At 35.1% G+C, this 18,709-nt stretch overlaps 1 protein-coding gene across 2 annotated transcripts in view; it reads right to left on the bottom strand.

Annotated features, from left to right (window-relative positions):
• LOC150095301 (putative ATP-dependent RNA helicase DHX34) overlaps positions 1 to 18,709 on the bottom strand; it is a 152,755-nt gene that overhangs the window by 93,307 nt on the left and 40,739 nt on the right. For both annotated transcript variants that reach the window (XR_016550042.1, XM_090409988.1), the window contains exon 6: positions 8,610 to 8,814. Coding sequence is in view for 1 of the 2 variants with exons in the window: in XM_090409988.1 (XP_090266114.1) it covers positions 8,610 to 8,814 (205 nt within the window). In the remaining variant the exon portion in view is untranslated. The remainder of the gene's footprint in view (positions 1 to 8,609; positions 8,815 to 18,709) is intronic.

Raw genomic sequence — 18,709 nt, 5'->3', positions numbered from 1 at the left:
TTCAACAAACAGCTGAACAACTGATGGAAAGTAATATTCAGATTTCAAAGAAAGAGTCTAGTTGTACTTGTACGTGCTCGCATGAATTTTATTCATAATTGTTCTACTACTTTCATGATACTATGATCTACTCCTTTTTGCTGTACACTATTTATTTTGTCTGTTTTGAAGATAAAAACAAATGCTACATGTGTGAAAATAATATAAATCATCTATTCTGAAATGTGACAAGAGATCAAACTTAATAATGAATTTATTTAGTAATGGTAAATTTGCCAGCATTCAAATCACTGCAATGGTACAAGATAATTTATGTTCTTTCATTTTATTGGAAAGAATTATTGCAAGAATTATTTCTGCATTATTTTTAAAATGGTTGAAATGCATTTGTTAAAATGAAAATCATTTTGTTAAATATTTAACAATGGTCTTCAATATCATCTCATCTTCCTTTCCCTCTTTTACCTTGCAGTGTAGAGGGTTTATTAATCAACGGACCTCAAACCATTCACAGGATAAGGTGGTCAGCCCTATGCCCCAGTATAACCTATGTCCGTAGTGTTGAGTTCCCAAGGCCAGTTTGCCTGCTTTGCGGGATGAAAAACACCAGGATAAACCGTACTGTCCACGCCCAAGACCAGCTAACTTGGCTATGGCTGAGGAAGATCCTTCAGCTCCTCACATCACCGACGGGAATTGAACCTAGGACAGTCCTTTCCCAGGCATATGGTTGCGAAGCGCACAGCCACCAGGCTAACCATGCGGACTGGTTTTCAATATAATAATTATTATTATTATGTGATCAACATAATATGATTCTCCAACAAGTGTATCATTGCACTAGCAACATACTAAACCTTTAACTCATTTACAATTCACTCCAACAATACAATTCCACTCACTTGCCACTCTGAACATTAAAAACCTCTTTCTCACTTCCTTCTTCACTACAATCTTTATATAATTTCCACAGATGGTTGTTCATTTTCTCTGATCTACTATAAATATAATCCTTTCCATATTAATCCAGTAAAATCCCTTCACGAACTTAATTGTCTTGATCATATCACATCTTTTTTGTCTATCCACTAAACTCATCAATTTACATCTCCTCAAATTCTCCTCATAACCAACATTCTAGTCCTGATACTGCCTTAATCACTCATTACTTCACCTTCTCAAATTTCTTCATTACCGTGGAATCCATGTCACTAATTCTACACACAACAGTTCATGTGTGTGTGTCAAATCAAAGCCTTGTACCACATTCTTATCTATACAGTCAGTGTCTTGTATCACAGCAATAATACTGTAGTCTCCAAATCACTTGTAAATATGCCCTGTTAACTTCCAGCCTCTGTTGATCACCATCTTCAGAATCAAAATCCAATCCATCTCATGGAGATAGTTAAACTCTGTACTCCAAAGTAAAACAAACTTTCATTCATTAATGTAATCCATACTTATAATATTGAAGATAGCAAGCAAACCTGATTTATACATGATCAGGAACACAACATATTCCTGCATATCTTTAAAATTTATATAAAATGTATTAATCTCACTAAAGCATAAAGTTATTCGCATTAGTGAGACTTGGCTAACAGCAGATGGCATAGTTACAGGGACAGAATGTGATGGATTTAGTATTTTCAGGGAGGATAAAGTAGACATAATGGGGGGGGGGGGAACTGCTGATGATAACAGATGAATTGCAGCCAAATGAGATTGGCAGTCAGTTGGGCAGATGACAGTTGTTTTGAGTCAATCCAGTGTAATATCAAGGCCAATAGAATAAAATATAAAACTGGTTTTTACTTAAATAAAGAGCCAAAAGGCTTCATTCTGGCGATGCAAAATTATATAAATTAAGTGGATATTAAATCCAGCATTATTTCAAAGCCGAATACAGAAACTATAAAAGTTTCATACGAAATTTGACCAGAGAGCTTACAGGAACACACTCGCTGGCATTTATGAGTTGCCCTAGTGCGGACCTCATAGGAAACATGATCGCTGCCCAAGCATCCATATATTCGCCTCCTATTGGTCCATTTTGGTCACTCGCCTGACAGCTATCAGGCCAGTGAAACCTTATCAAAATGGACCAATAGGAGGCAAATATATGGACGCTTGGACAGCGATCATATTTCCTATAAGGTCTGCACTAGGACAACTTGTAAATGCCGGTAGGTGTATTCCCATAAGCTCTCTGATCAAATTTCGTATGAAACTTTTATAGTTTCTGTATTTGGCTTTGAAATAATGCAGGATTTAATATCCTCTTGATTGATATAATATAAAACTGGTGCTATGGGCCAGGGGGTGCCAGGGATTATGTGAAAGACATGCATTAGCAGATTAGTTTGAGTGCAAGTTGAGTAATTATTATATGGGATTTCAACTTTGGAGACAGACTGGAAGGAGGAAAGGGAATTTATACACTTACTTGAAGGAGAATGTGACACAGGGAACTCAGGGAATGAGAGTGCTGGATCTTGTTAAGGGTAGAAGACCTGTCCATAACTAAGGTGGCTACATTGCCTCCAAATGGGAAAAGTGATATGTGGTCTAGACTCGGGAAGTAGCAAAACATGGATATTCCAATTAAGAAAGGGTATATGTGAAACTGTAAGGTAAGTGATTATGATACACTTAGGAGGTGGCATGACCATGGAATAACGTTTTACAAGGGCAGGATGTTTATGGTGCATGGAGGGGATAGTCAAGGGATATCTGGAAGAAGCAATATCACACTGTGTACCCAAGGTCAGATTATGACTGATGAAGTGGACATTCAGAACTACACCTGATGATTATCATAAGCAAAAACATAAGCAGTTAATTAGAGAACATTGGCAAATATATCAGAGATGATGAGCACTGAAATTGAAGAGTGAATTAACCAATAAGTCAACCAAATCATTACAGAATCAACTACAATAAAGAAGTGTGTGCATATGAGATGTCAGTTAACTAAAAAAAATGAAACATGCAAAACTTTTTTCCAAAAAAACTGTATGATGAATTCGATCAATTGGGGAAAGGGATCATGCGGTCTTGACTCGGGAGGTAGCAAAATGTGGAAATTCCAGTTAAAGGGTATATGCAAAACTATAACGTAGGTGATTATGATACACTTAGGAGGCAGAATGACCATGGAATAACGTTATGCAAGGGCAGTTCACAGTGCATGGCGGATAGTCAAGAGATATCTGGAGGAAGCAATATCACAATGTATAGCCAAAGTTAGGAGGGTAAATTTAATAAGAGTTAGATGAGTAGTATCATTCAGCATGAGCTGCAAAAAAAAAAAATTTAAAAAAAAATAAATAAATAAATAAAAAAAATAATAATAATGTTGTGAAGGGTATATAAGGAGAAAGATGACCATCTAACTCATGAGCAATACAAGAATCAGGCAAGAAAGATGGCGAGCATGGTAAGGAAGGCAAAACTAGATTATGAGAAGAAATTAACCGAACAAACGAAATCCCAGAGTTGTTTTATATGGCAAGTAGGAAGAAGAATAACTATGGAAGGATAACTGTAATGAGTACAGATGGTAGAGTAAGACAATGGCAGAGGTAGACGAAATTGTTGAGCTACTGAATGATCATTTTGAAACGGTATATCATCCAAGCGGAGATTGTTATGACAGGGACTGATGTCAGAATAGAGGTTGAACTGGAGAAACAGGATATTGCAGAATCTGAAAGCAATTACAGCTGTGAAATTGGATAGGATATTGGCTCGCATTTTAAAAGAATGCGTAGAGGAAGTGGCAATGACTAGACTATTTAATTTAAGTCTCAGCTGGACAAAAGTCTCAAGAAAGTGGAAGAAGGACAAAATAATTCCTTTGCATAAAGGATCTAAGTCTATGGTAGCAAATTATAGACCAATCAGTATCTCAGGAGTAGTGGTAAAATTACTGAATTACATTCAGGAATGGATGGATAAGAATATGAGGGACAGCATGTGAAGAGTAGGTCATTCCTTAATAATCTAACTTTTTATAATAGAGTGCCAACTGAGTTGGATAAAGGGAATGGCTACATGATGATACTGCTGAATTTTGCAGACATTTGACAGGATACCACATGGAACTCTATTACACAAACTACAACAAATGGAAATAGAGATCAAATGGTGATATGAATAAAAGGGTAGCTGATGGACAGATACCAAAAAGTAGTATATGGAGGAGCAGAATCCAGGAGAAGGCAGGTGACTAGTGGTGTGCTACAGAGCTCTGTGCTTGGACCACTGCTGTTTAATTTGTATATAAATGATATAGGAAATAATTTGAAGGGAGATATTCAGATGTTTGCTGATGATGAAAAGAATAACTATATAATTCAAGGTGATGTAAAATAACTTGCAGGATGATTTTAAATAAGCTGACAATATGGGAAAACATAATGGATGTCAATTTAATGTGGAAAAGTGTAAATTTATGGATTTTGGGATACAAAGATTATAAGCTGTGTACCACATTCAGGAAACTATACTCCAGGAAATTAACAAAAGGATTTGGGGGTGAAAGTAGTAGATAGAGAGTTGAAGTTTATTGCATATTGCTAAAGTAGCCAGGGTAGTTCACAGTATGACTTGGTTACTGAAGAATACATGACAAGTAGAGATAAGGGAGTTATCATTCCTCTTTATAAAGCCTTAACACATGGAGAGGATCTAGAGGTGAGTAACCAAGATGGTGAGTGGTCTATGGAATGCTCCCTATAAGAATAGATTAAGTGTTTGTGGATTGCAAAAGTTGGTTGATAGGCAAAAAGAGGGGAGATATGACATTTAAGTTAGTTAAATATTTTATAGAATTGATGCAAAGGAAATGTTTTAGCACTTGGTTAGAGGGAGAGAACAAGAGGTCCTTCCTGGAAGTTGGGTAAGAGTGTGATTAGCAAGGGCATGAGGATTAGATTTTTTGCTTGGAGAGTGGTAAATGAATGGAATGGGTTTCCTGAGTCAGTTGTAAATGCTTTGTCTGTTAAGAGTTTCAAGGAGAGGTACAATAGATATTGTGTTCATCGTTTGGGTTAGGATTCCATGGAGGTGCCTGTGCAATAATAATATCTCAATCAACAATAACGTAACTAATCCGATTTTTATTTCTAGTTGCATGTGTATGTTTTCTCTTCACACGAATTTGTACTCATCTTTAGATGAAATATAGTGTTAGTAATGAATAACTGATCCACATGATAAACAGATATCTTGTTGGTATTTACCATTATTATTATCAGTGCCTTTTCTCCAAATTTTCCAGAATTTCCATAATTCGAGATTCATTTCTTATTCTTTGTAGGTCTTCCATAAGAACCACTTCCTCCTTCTCTATGATATAGGTAACCTGTTTTAATCGCTCAAAATTTCTTTATTTCTTCAATACTGGCCTTTCCAATTTCAGTTCAGACAAATAAGTTGCATTGTGCAATTTGCATACAGTTAAGTTTGTATTTGTATAACTATATTTAACTTTCATTTGAAAGTTTCCACATTTGAAAGTAGTATTGTTAAATGCCATATCTGTTCCTTTCTTTTCTCTTATCAATACTGCCTGAATAATACTAATAAATTTTTATAGTTATTAATTAAAAGGATCTTGCCTGTTACACCTGTTTAGTCTTTTTTATTCCCATAATATTAATTATGTCAATGTGGTAATACTAATTCTTCTTCTAGTTCCATCACTATTTTGCTGATGGTGCACACTGAGTGCGCCAATCCCATTTAAGTTGTTCTTTTAGTAGTTGATTTCTCACTGTTCTGATTCCTTGATGAATACAGGAGAAGTCTTATTTAACTAGCTTCATAAACTGCAAATGATATGGTATATCAATGTTTTCTGTTTTCTTGATACTTTCAACATGTACTTTAACTAGCACTTTAAACTATAATACATGCATTCTTGATATAATTGTCAGCAAACCATTCAAAGACAACTAATATCACCTCGATAAAAATAACTGTCTTGCACATGTCCAATGAAACAAAAAATAAATTTAAAAAAAAAGCTGTTATTATGCAAGAGACTATATTAAAGTAAAATTGACTTTAAATAATTATAGTAAAGGTGCCATAAGAGGATATCAAAGGCACAGATGTCAGAGGATATCAAAGGTGTCTTAGGATAGAAATAATCACTTGTTGCTTTTCTAAAGACAATGTATAATACAGTCAATTAATTATACAATTAATGTATAAAATAATCAACTCTCACTATGGCAACAAAAGAGGAATATAATAGATTTAGTTTAATCCTTTATCCCAGTGAGAGCAAACAAAGTTTGCGCCTGAAAATATCTTCAGGACTAAATATAGTGTTGTACTATCTTATCCAGTAAGTAGTGCAACACCAAGGCAACTCGTGGCAAAGGTGGAGCAAGCTACCAGGCACTTCTAACCCAGTATCTCCCATAATGCAAAACACATTTCCTATGTGGATATGTATACTGTTATGCATTAAAGGGATTGGCCATCTACCCAGACTAGTTTCGACCTTTATTGAGGTCTCTTCAGTGGGAGCCAGGCCCAGAGCTGGAGATACCAGGCAGAAGCAGTAGCAAGTCATCTGTGCCTATGGGAGTTGCCAAAAGGTTTATCACCTTTTTTTTTTATTAAAAATTACTCTGGATTTAGAGAAAGATGTTGAAAATTTATTTATCACTAGGTTAGACTATAATAGATTTAGTTTAATCCTTTATCCCAGTGAGAGCAAACAAAGTTTGCGCCTGAAAATATCTTCAGGACTAAATATAGTGTTGTACTATCTTATCCAGTAAGTAGTGCAACACCAAGGCAACTCGTGGCAAAGGTGGAGCAAGCTACCAGGCACTTCTAACCCAGTATCTCCCATAATGCAAAACACATTTCCTATGTGGATATGTATACTGTTATGCATTAAAGGGATTGGCCATCTACCCAGACTAGTTTCGACCTTTATTGAGGTCTCTTCAGTGGGAGCCAGGCCCAGAGCTGGAGATACCAGGCAGAAGCAGTAGCAAGTCATCTGTGCCTATGGGAGTTGCCAAAAGGTTTATCACCTTTTTTTTATTAAAAATTACTCTGGATTTAGAGAAAGATGTTGAAAATTTATTTATCACTAGGTTAGACTATAATAGATTTAGTTTAATCCTTTATCCCAGTGAGAGCAAACAAAGTTTGCGCCTGAAAATATCTTCAGGACTAAATATAGTGTTGTACTATCTTATCCAGTAAGTAGTGCAACACCAAGGCAACTCGTGGCAAAGGTGGAGCAAGCTACCAGGCACTTCTAACCCAGTATCTCCCATAATGCAAAACACATTTCCTATGTGGATATGTATACTATTATGCATTAAAGGGATTGGCCATCTACCCAGACTAGTTTCGACCTTTATTGAGGTCTCTTCAGTGGGAGCCAGGCCCAGAGCTGGAGATACCAGGCAGAAGCAGTAGCAAGTCATCTGTGCCTATGGGAGTTGCCAAAAGGTTTATCACCTTTTTTTTATTAAAAATTACTCTGGATTTAGAGAAAGATGTTGAAAATTTATTTTTCAACAAATTTTCAAAAGAGGAATAGTTTGTTAATGTGGATGGTGTATCATAGTGAATTTTCTTTAACATGACAATGATGGTATGAGGACTTTGCCAGAACTTTTATTAGTAGTCAGTTATATCAGGTTCACTGGAATAGTATTTATTATTATTATTACATAATATCTCCAGGGAGTCCAAAGACTCATTGAGGGTTGAGTCTTTGTAGAGTTGTAGAGCAGGTGAAACAGCACCTGCTCTACAACTCTCCGTCTCCACCACGCCACTTACCGCAACTCGAATACTGCTCTCACATCTGGAGTGGGGTACTTAAAAGCTCCCTCAAAATGCTTGACTCAATACAGAGGAGAGCAATTAGACTAATAAATGACCCATCTCTCATCAACTCGCTCCCCTCACTTTCACATAGATGCTTGGTCTCTGCAATCTGTATATTCTATAAATATTTCCATGGGAAATGTTCATCTGAAACAGCATCAATAATTCCCCCACTCTGTACTAAGCCCATTGGAACACGTACAGCTGCCGCCCAACATCCTTTCACAGTACACCTTGAAACCCACAGAACAAGTTTCTTTTCCTCCTCCTTCATCCCTGCTACTGCAGTACTGTGGAACAATCTTCCCCCTGACGTATTTCCCAAGGAATACAACATACAGGTGTTTAAATCAAATGTAAAGTTTCTCCTTTCCCAACCCACCACCCATATACGGTACTAACATACTATAGGTTGACCAGCCAACCTCCCGTATATGGGCCCAACATAAAAAAATGCTACCTTCATCATCTACACCAGCACCATCTACCGTCGACAGCACAATCTTCACAGACAATCACAAACATCCATGCCCATGGTGGGATTTGAACCCACAGCCTTTGGCTGGAGAGTGGATACGCTAACCACTCGGTCAACCAGGCCAGCTTACATTTACTGTAATGAGAGCTGACTATGTACTAAATTTTGACTTCCTAAACACGACTACTAAGAGATAATGGATTAAGAATGTCATTTAATCTTAAATAAGATACCAGACAAAAGATTATTTACAAACCTGCTCTGCCTTTCCTTTGTTCGGCACTTGCACGACTAATCCAAAATTCTTGCAACTTCCTCATGCGACAAGTAGTATCATAGCTCATTTCTTTAACCTTTCCAGAATCAACAACAAACCTCACACCATCGATGGTTACTGATGTTTCAGCAATATTTGTAGAAATTATGCACTTCCTTACACATTCTGGAGAAAGATGGAATACCTGCAATGTCATTACAATAACATAAAGTCAACAGCTATTGCATTAATGTTCATTAATCATATTTATTAATGATATCAACTGCATTAATTAAAATCAAATTACATTTATTACACAACTCATGAATAAACAGCAGATCACATGGCAGTTGAACTCCAAAGGTAGGAAAGGGGAATGGAACTAAGTGTGCTTGTCTGAAGATACTGTAATAACTCCAGTTGTGTAATTAACAAATTTTAGAGATCCATTAATTGTGCATTATTATTAATAAAATATAATTAATGAAACTTCCAGCTATGGTTATGTTAAAAAACATGAGGAAAAAATATGTTTGGGGTGATATGATATATTGTATTCAAAAAGATATATAATAAAAACCTTAATACCTGATAAATGCTATCAATAATACTATAATGGTAATATGACAGCACTTATCAAGTATTAATTAAGTTTATTATTATGCATCTTTTTAAATACAATATAATGCGTATATTGTAGTATAAATTATTTATCGCTTATATTAAATTAAGAGTTTGATGTTATATTCAGTAAACAGCGATTATCCACCAAGATCAATTGTTTTTAATAACTATACCTATCTAAATGCTTTTTTTTTCTTCCTTAAATCTGAAATTCCATACTAATATTGTACAACAGTAACCACAATCAAAATAACAGTTCATATTTGTTACACCAATGAATTTAATTAAATAAGTTCAGTCGAACAGTAAAGTTATTACAAGCAAGGTTTTAACCAGCTTAAAACTCATGAAATAATTTACATCTGGATAACAAGAAGAAGATTTTCAAAGATAGAGCTTGATTTTTTTTTTTTTTATATTGATCCATACATAACCATTCCTATTTAACATATTAATCCTATAGCACATCAATAGTATGGGATACAAATGAAGATCAGGAAAAAAGTTAACTGATATAACAGAAGTTTTTTTCTGGTCTTCAGGAGAGAAATTAATATTTTTCTTTGGGAACACTTCATGAGGAAGCTATTCCAGAGGACTGAGGTAGATGATATAAAAGAAGACAAGCAAGTTCAGTCTGTTTGCAATTGTACTGAAAGGGATAGTGGGCAGCTGATGCTCTCATTTTAACAGGCCCAAAAGAAAGTAGAGAAATAATGTTTGCCAGCTTAGTGGAGTGGTAACCATCAAAGTACCATCCATAGAAAAAACACAGAGCTGAAAACAGTGCATCTGTGAGATTGTGAGATAAAGGTTGAAGTGAGTCTATGAGGTTGAGATCATCTATGAGTGAGCTGATCTGAACAGCACTGGGAATTTTTAGGGAGATTTTAGGTACACCACTCTAAACATGTAAATAGTATTCCAAAGAACAGTGGATTTGAGATTTGTATAGGGTTAATAAGTGGGCGGGTTTGATGTGATGCTGCCAAGAGAGACTAGAGGCAAATGCCAGTGCAAGGAGAGAGAGAGAGAGAGATCTGATCTTGTCTGGTAATTTGTATATTACTGAAGGTAAAGGAAGATGTAATGAGATCCTTTTGGTAAGAGGAAAGACAAAACTGAGTTTTGGTGGCACTAAAGATAACCAGGTTATCCTTGTTCCATTGAAAGATAGTATGGAGATCAGTGTTTAAGGGGTACTGGCTGCAGATGATCTTGAAGCTTAGAATATCTGAGCACTACATGGTTTATCAAATGAGTAGATCTACTATCATCAGCAAATCTGTGGAAAGAATTAGCAGTGAATGAGAGAAGATCATTTATGTACAGGAAAAAGAGAGTAGGTGATAGAACAGGGCACTTAAGCATACCTACAGTGGTGGTGTAGCTCAAAAAGAGAGCCATCCACCATGTGAGAAGATCATTTAGAATGATCATTTATGTACAAGAGCAGTAGTGCACTTAGGATTTAATATTGGGGAGGGGGAGTTGAGTAGACGATTTGAGAATACACACTACGCATCACATACGACCTATGCCTGAGCATCTGCAATGATCGCTAATTCATAAGTAGTATAGAAATAAAAGACACGACCCAACATAAAAAAAAAATGAATTGTAATTAGGAAAAGATTTTTTGAAAATTTTCTAGTGTTTTTTTTCCTTTTTCTTTGAGAGGGGGGGCTGTCTCCCCCCCCCCCCCTGGGTGCACCACTATACAGGAGAAAGAGAGAGTATGAGTGATACAACTGGGCCTTTAAGCATATCTACATTGGTGGTGAAGCTCAAAAAGAGAGCTATCCACCATGACATACAGTGAACAACCACAGGAAAAGTTGGCTACACAATTACAGAGGGTGAATAGGTAGACTGAAGGACAACAATTTACTGAGTAGGCCTTGATGCCAAACACAATCAAATGCATATTTCAAGAGCAACGGCATACATTTCTCCAAACCTTTCCGCAATGTGTCGAGTGGTGGGTGATATAGGATAAAAGGTCAGCTGTGAATTTAGATTGACAGAATCCATAGTGGTTCCACTAAGTGGTGAACCTTTAGATAGCGGAAAATTGACTGTTAATGACTGCCTCCATTATTTTGGAGAGAAGTAAGGTGATGGAGAATATTCAGTAGTTTGATGGTAGAGTCTTCATTTTTTGGAATAAGTTGGATATATGCTTGCTTCCATGCACTGAGCTAAGTGACAGTTAAGTACAAAAGATTATAGAAGATATAGGACACATGCCAGCTGTAAACATTTCCAGTTGTACACAACCGTGAGTACAACTGGAGAAATGTCATTGGGACCAGAAGACTTTTAACCAAGTTGTTTGGTATTCTTCTGATGTCTTCGTGCCAAAAAAAAACCACAGAAGGTATATGGTGCTCAGTTTATGGCAAGATGGGAGGCAATTTACCTTGGTCGTCTATGCAGGAGTTGGAAGAAAAAGAGGGATGCCAGGAAGTCAGCTTATATCATATGGATTTTCTAAATCCATAATACATAAATATCTATTTTAATTAAAAGAAACACACGTATTAACCACAGTAAAAATTATTTAATTGTAAATATTTCATCCTAAGTAACTTAGGACATCATCAGTAGAGTAGTTTAAAACAATAATAGGAATAACATACAGTTAGGGTGCATGATTACAATAGAATCTCATTAAACGTGCGTAAAGTGTTACAAAAAAAAAGGAGAGTAATTATTTAACACAATTTTGTATGACAATTTCCTATACTTTTGGAATAGTAAGAACGTCGTTGCGGTTTAAGTTTGGTCTGTAGTAGGGATTCAGAACTTTCTTTGTATAAATGTCATGTTTATATAAAGATCTATGTAAAAGTTTAGACTTTTCCCAATGGATCCTATGGCTTGGATTTTCAATTCCATGTTGAGAGAGGCCAGATTTCTGCGGTTTAAAAAGACGAATGTGGTCTTGATGTTCCGAGATGTGTTTCTGAACAGACCTACCTGTCTGTCCAAAGTAAGACAATTTGCATGAGCATGGAATTTCATCAACGCCAGGCAACATCAAAGGTGAGAGTTTGTCCTTAGGAGAAGGTAACAAGTTGTAAATTTGGTTGATAGGTTTGTAAGTAGTGGCAAAATTGTATTTCTTCATAATTTTAGAAAGACGTTCGGAGATGCCTTTGACGTAAGGTATGGAAATCCTATGGACTTCTTCCTGTCTGGTTTGATGTGTGGAGAAGTGACTGATGATTTTTTGAGTTGTTTTCTGATTATATCCATTTAGGATGGCTGTATTTTTGATTACTTCTAATTCCTGGTTTAAAGATTCTTCAGAGGAGCAGAATTTGTGTGCTCTGGAAACTAGTGATTTAATAATGCCAGATTTCTGAGATGGATGATGAGTGGAAGAATTGTGAATGTAGCGACCTGAGAATGTAGGCTAGTGAAAGACAGACGTAGCGATGGAACAGTCTTCTTTTCTTTGGATGTGTAAATCCAAAAAGGAGATACCCTGTGGAGATTCTTTTTCTAACGTAAAGTTGATGCAATGATGAAGGAGGTTAATTTTATCTAGAAACAGTTGTAATTCATGTTCGGGAAAATCCCAGACTGCAAACACGTCGTCGACATATCTTAACCAAATTTTTGGTTTGGGTTCAAAAGTGAATATTTTTTCTTCAAGGTGTTCTAGAAACAAATTTGCTAGGTTTGGTGATAAAGGAGATCCTATTGCTGTTCCTTCTTCTTGCTTGTAAATTTGACCTTTCCAGGCGAAGTAACCTGATGCAATAACAAACTTGAACAATTCAACTATATCAGACAGTAATATAATAAATATCTATTATATTACCACAAGTTCTTGACTGTTTGTTGTAAAATAAAAATGTGATCACAGAAAACATATTTGCCTGAACCCAGCTTGTTCTTTCTGAATTTTTTTTTTCCCTGCAATTTTTGTTAGGCTCTTCCTAAACATACTTGCATAAATCATGGAAAACACTCAATACTGAGACCTCTCTGTACTTCTCATATTTAATTTTATTTCCCTTTCTACAGATGGGTATTATGAGAGCTCTAATTGAGTTATCTAAAATCCAATCTTCTGATAGGATTACTGAATTGTGCAGCTAAATGTTTCTTCATCTATATGCAAATCCTCCTCATGTAAGTTATATACCTACTGCACATTACTACCATAGGTGTACAGTCTGGAAATCCTGATAGAGTTCAAACAGGGAACTTTTTCAAGTCTCCTTCTGACCTCCAATAAGTAGGATGGTAGTTTCACAACCAAGCAATGAAATTCATCTTCCATCTAATCAAATGTCATCTATTCCAGCTGCTTTTGCACATCTCATGTTTCTGGAAGTCTACATCAAGTACTGATTTGTACTTGTGACTGCATTTCTCTCTAATAATTTCTATCAGTGTTCTGTAACTGCTTATCTGTAATTATGCATCTTTATCTTCATTTGTTGTTTTAAGGATACTTGCGACATAAGACTGAATGATATAATCACGTAATCACAAGAAAGATATTTATTTAACCAAATATTTCGGTCTGGAAATAGCAGACCATCGTCGGTGGTATTACAAGAACAGTTTAAAAAATATACAAGCTAGAATACTAACATATTTGATTCTCCTACTTACCGTATAGCCAAATATCTAGCTAAATTACTGAAATCTTACATTGGCAACTCGAGTTCTTTTTTAAAAAACTCCTCAGATTTCTTAGAAAAATTAAAAGATGTCTCATTACAACCTACAGATCTTATGGTTAGTTTTGATATAGAATCTTTATACACCAATGTACCTCTTAAGGAAATTTTAAAACTACTTGCTGACATCTTTCCTCAAGATATTATAAAACTATTCGATTTCGTTATACATTCTGGTTATTTCATATGTCAAAACAAATTTTATAGCCAAGTAGAAGGAACAGCCATGGGAAGTCCTCTTTCTCCAGCTTTAGCCAACTTTTATTTGGAACATTTAGAAAAAGTCCTCTTCACATCTAGTTTCCCTCTACCATCTTTTTGGGTAAGATATATAGATGACATATTTGCTATTTGGCCTCACAGTAAAAACACTTTATCTTCCTTTTTAAACAGTATTAATTCCTTACATCATCGCATAAAGTTTACTATGGAATTAGAAGAAAACAACCAGTTATCTTTTTTAGACGTTCTCCTCATCCGATCATCTTCAAATATTCTTACAACTACAGTATACAGGAAACCAACAATCACAGGTCGTTATATTCTGAAAGAATCAGCCCATCATCCATGTCATAAAACAGGAATTATAAAATGTCTCATCAAAAGAGCCAAAACTAATTGTTCTACTTTTGATTATCTACAGAAAGAACTTTCTACTATCCAGCAACACATGAAACTCAATGGCTTTTCTGAAAAAAGTATTCAACGTCTTCTTACATCTTATAATCCTCCACAAAACAACAAAGATTCAATACGTCGAGTACCTATTCCTTATATCTCTGGTATTTCAGAACCTATCGCAAGAATTTTGAAGAAATATGATTTAACAGCTACGTATTCTCCTATTAACAAATTGTCTTCTCATTTTCCTTCTCCTAAAGACAAACGCTCAACTTTATCTCTTCCTGGAGTTTATCAAATTCCTTGCAACTGTGATCTCTCTTACTTTGGACAGACTGGACGCTCTCTTGAAAAAAGAATCCAAGAACATCAATCATCCATTCTTCACAATAAACCTGAAAAGTCTGGTCTGGCTCAACACGGGATTGAAACTGACCACAGCATCCTTTGGTCCAAAACGCGCCTCTTACATAGATCCCGTTATAGGTTCGAACGTTTGTTCAAGGAAAGCGTGGAGGCCTTGCTCCATCATCCCAACCTGAATCGTAATGACTGCATATCTATATCAAAAATCTGGGAAAGCCTAATCAAGATTACTCATTAATTTTTTTTTTTTTTTTTTTTTTTTTTTTTTTAATAGCAAATTCAATCATGTTTCTACTTCAAAATATTTCGTTTCATACTTAGTGATATAACATCACGTGGCATGTTCTAATTTCAACGATCTATTGTTAGTATTCTAGCTTGTATATTTTTTAAACTGTTCTTGTAATACCACCGACGATGGTCTGCTATTTCCAGACCGAAATATTTGGTTAAATAAATATCTTTCTTGTGATTACGTGATTATATCATTCATCTTTATCTTCAGTTTTTATGTCACCTTTATCAGATTTGTTCCAGTAGCTGACTTTTCGCTGTTTGCCCTGGTTCTGTGGCAAAAGCAACGGGGGCTTTGTTTAACCGGGTGACACCCCAGCCAGCATGGATTTTTTCATGTTGTACCATCATTTTTTTATTTTGGTTTAACCAATAAGAATACAATTTGGTTGGCTAAATCTCAAATTGCCAGCCCATCCTCATTCGTTCAGTATCCAGGTAGATACCCAACACGGTGCACCATGAGAAGGTGAGGATTGGACATTATGTCAGAAGCCCTGGTCGGTTCTCCACATTCCTTTAAAGGCTAGTGGAGGTCTCCTCTCAGTTATACTGCTTTGACCCTTATTTGTTTCATAGTTTAAGTTTTCTTAACTTACAGGAAATATTTGAATTAAATAAAAATATTTTTTTGTTGGATATGTCATTGTTTATATAATCTTTAAAAAAAAACGATTTTGGAACCTAACGCTACTTTTTCTATGTGATCTGAGTCTCGCATAACGCGATTTATATAATGTGCCATTTCTATGGAACCTAACATCCGTGTTATATGAGGGTTACCTGTACTTTTTTCAGATTATTTCAAATTATTACTAGTAATATTTCAGATTAGTTTACAAAATATTCATATGAAGTGTTTTCTGGTTTTTCTGGGATATTTAGTTGGTGAGACTAAACTATGTTCATTTTACCATGGGATTTTCTTAATTTGAAAATTAAGAAAATTTAATAATGTTAATTAAGAAAACGTATTAAGTTGTGAATGCATATGCATGTGAACACCAGTTTAGGGAGCCCACAGTTTTTCTGGAAGCACATATTTTTTTTACATAATAGTATTGTTGTGATATATGAGGCAACTGTTTGTAATTCATAAACAGTAAAGACAGGCAAAGATTATAAAGGCTGGAGGAGAAATCCAAAACTCAGATAGTAGCATTCAATCATTATTATTCAAGTTGAAACTGCTGCATACATTTCACAAGATTCATGGAAAATCCTTTTGAATCAAAACCTACTTCTGAGGATGCATTAAAATCGATCAGTGTATTTATTTATTTATTTTTTTTAAACTGAATATAAGGACAATCTTTCTCAAAATAACAAGTTAAAAATAAACCACGTGATACAGGAATCCCTCACTTTACACGGTTAATGTATCCCATTAAAATGCCATACTAAGTGAAAATGTGTTTAATCAAATATAATAAGCAATGAATGGAAAAAAATGTAACTCGTATATAAGCTTTCAAAAATCTTTACCAAATTTTTTAAAATAGATTTGCTTTTACCATTTTTACTGCCATATATAACTCTAAAAGATAATAAAATGCTATTAAAACATTAAAAAATAATAAAATGTATTTAAAAGAAAATTATGAGAAATTATTCAAATTAAATGGATATTGAATCCAACATTATTTCAAAGTCGAATAGAGAAATTACAAGAGTTTCATGCAGAATATAGAAATTATAAAAGTTTCAGTGGATCCAAGCGCAAATAAACCTTTCATGACAGGGACAACTCGTGGTAAAGGTGGAGTAAGCTCTGATCATTTTCCTTAGTATTTCCCATAATGTAAAGCACATCTCCTTGCAGACATGTATGATGCTATACATTATGGGGGGGGGGTCACTACCCAGACCGGTTTCAACCTTTGTTGAGATCTTATCAGTGGATAAGTAGACCCAGATGTAAATACCCAGGTTGAAGTGATGCAGAAGTCATACTTTACCATATGAAGGCTTCACTTCGGCGATGCAAAATTATTCAAATTAAGTGGATATTGAATCAAACATTATTTCAAAGCCGAATAGAGAAACTACAAGAGTTTCGTGCCGAAGTGAAGATAATTTTGCATCACTGAAGTGAAGCCTTTTGGCTCTTTATTTCAGTAATTCTTAGTGCCTTTTGTGATGTGACACCTTTTGGCAACTTGTATGGTAAAGTATAACTTTCTGCATCACTTCAACCAGGGTATTTACATCTGGGGTCTATCTATCCACCGATGAGACCTTAACAAAGGTTAAAACCAGTCTGGGTAGTGACCCCCCCCCTCATAATGCATAGCATCATACATGTCTGAAAGGAGATGTGCTTTACATTATGGGAAATACTAAGGAAAGTGATCAAAGCTTACTCCATCTTTACCACGAGTTGCCCCTGTCACGAAAGGTTTGTTTGCGCTTGGATCTGCCGAAACTTTTATCGTTTCTATATTCGGCATGAAATGCTTAGTTTCTCTATTCACCTTTGAAATAATGTTAGATTCAATATCCACTTAATTTGAATAATTTTGCATCGCCGAAGTGAAGCCTTTTGGCTCTTTATTTCAGTAATTATGAGAAATATTTCCACAACATACCTTGCACTGATAAATTCTTGTTGTTTTAAATTTTCAACATATTAAAAGAATGGCTCGAATTCATTTAGAGTTACATCCTTTGTTGGCACATTTTCTTCTGTATTGCAATCATCTTATTCTTTATATGCACACTGTTCATCGATGTTATCACTCAATTCTTCTGAATGTAAGTTTAACAATCCCTGAACATTTACTGAATGAGAAAAGGGTTCAACACTTTTGCCATTCAGTACAAAATCACATACAATTTTTATTTTCATATCACCACACTCATATTTCTTAATTAATTAAAGTTTTTGCTTCTTTTCATCATTGGCACTTGCTATTTCACTCTTCCTTTTATCCAAAGTCAATGCTGAATGATAATGTTTAATATAAAAATTTTTATATGTGGCAGTAGAGAGTTAGAATGTAGAGAATCCACAATCCTTATACACTAGTGGCCAAAATTGTGGAAACCTTTTGAAAAAAGTGTATTTTTGAGGTTTGATGGCTCATAACATTTTTTTGGTATAATATCATAAAATTATATATCAATGGAAAGATAATTTAATCAAGAATGTAATGCAGCAAAGTTTGTTCAATTATCTGTATTCTATGAAAAGTTATAGCCAAATAACCAGAAAAAAGCACAACTTGCTTAGGTTGATATGAAGTAGCTTTCCTTCATTTGAATGTAGGCAATGAACATGAGTATTTAAAGAGTCAATTAGGTATCATCTTGTTTTGGCAATGAGCCAATAAGGTCACAGTAGGATTCAGCTATTGATGTCATGTATTGGAGCTGAGAGCAGGACATTTGTCGGTATGTTATGTGATTGCTATCAAGTTGGTTGTTTTTTTTTTTTGTTCTTTCATTTAGTGAGCTTGTAAAATGTAATAAAATTAAAGAAATGGTGCAAAG

This window comes from Typopeltis vanoorti, chromosome 20, assembly GCF_054136105.1.
Source record: "Typopeltis vanoorti isolate ZY-2024b chromosome 20, IOZ_Tvanoo_1.0, whole genome shotgun sequence".
In the NCBI taxonomy this organism is placed as follows: domain Eukaryota; kingdom Metazoa; phylum Arthropoda; class Arachnida; order Uropygi; family Thelyphonidae; genus Typopeltis; species Typopeltis vanoorti.
The sequence above is the reverse complement of the archived record's forward strand: the minus strand, read 5'-3'. Positions and strand labels throughout refer to the sequence as shown.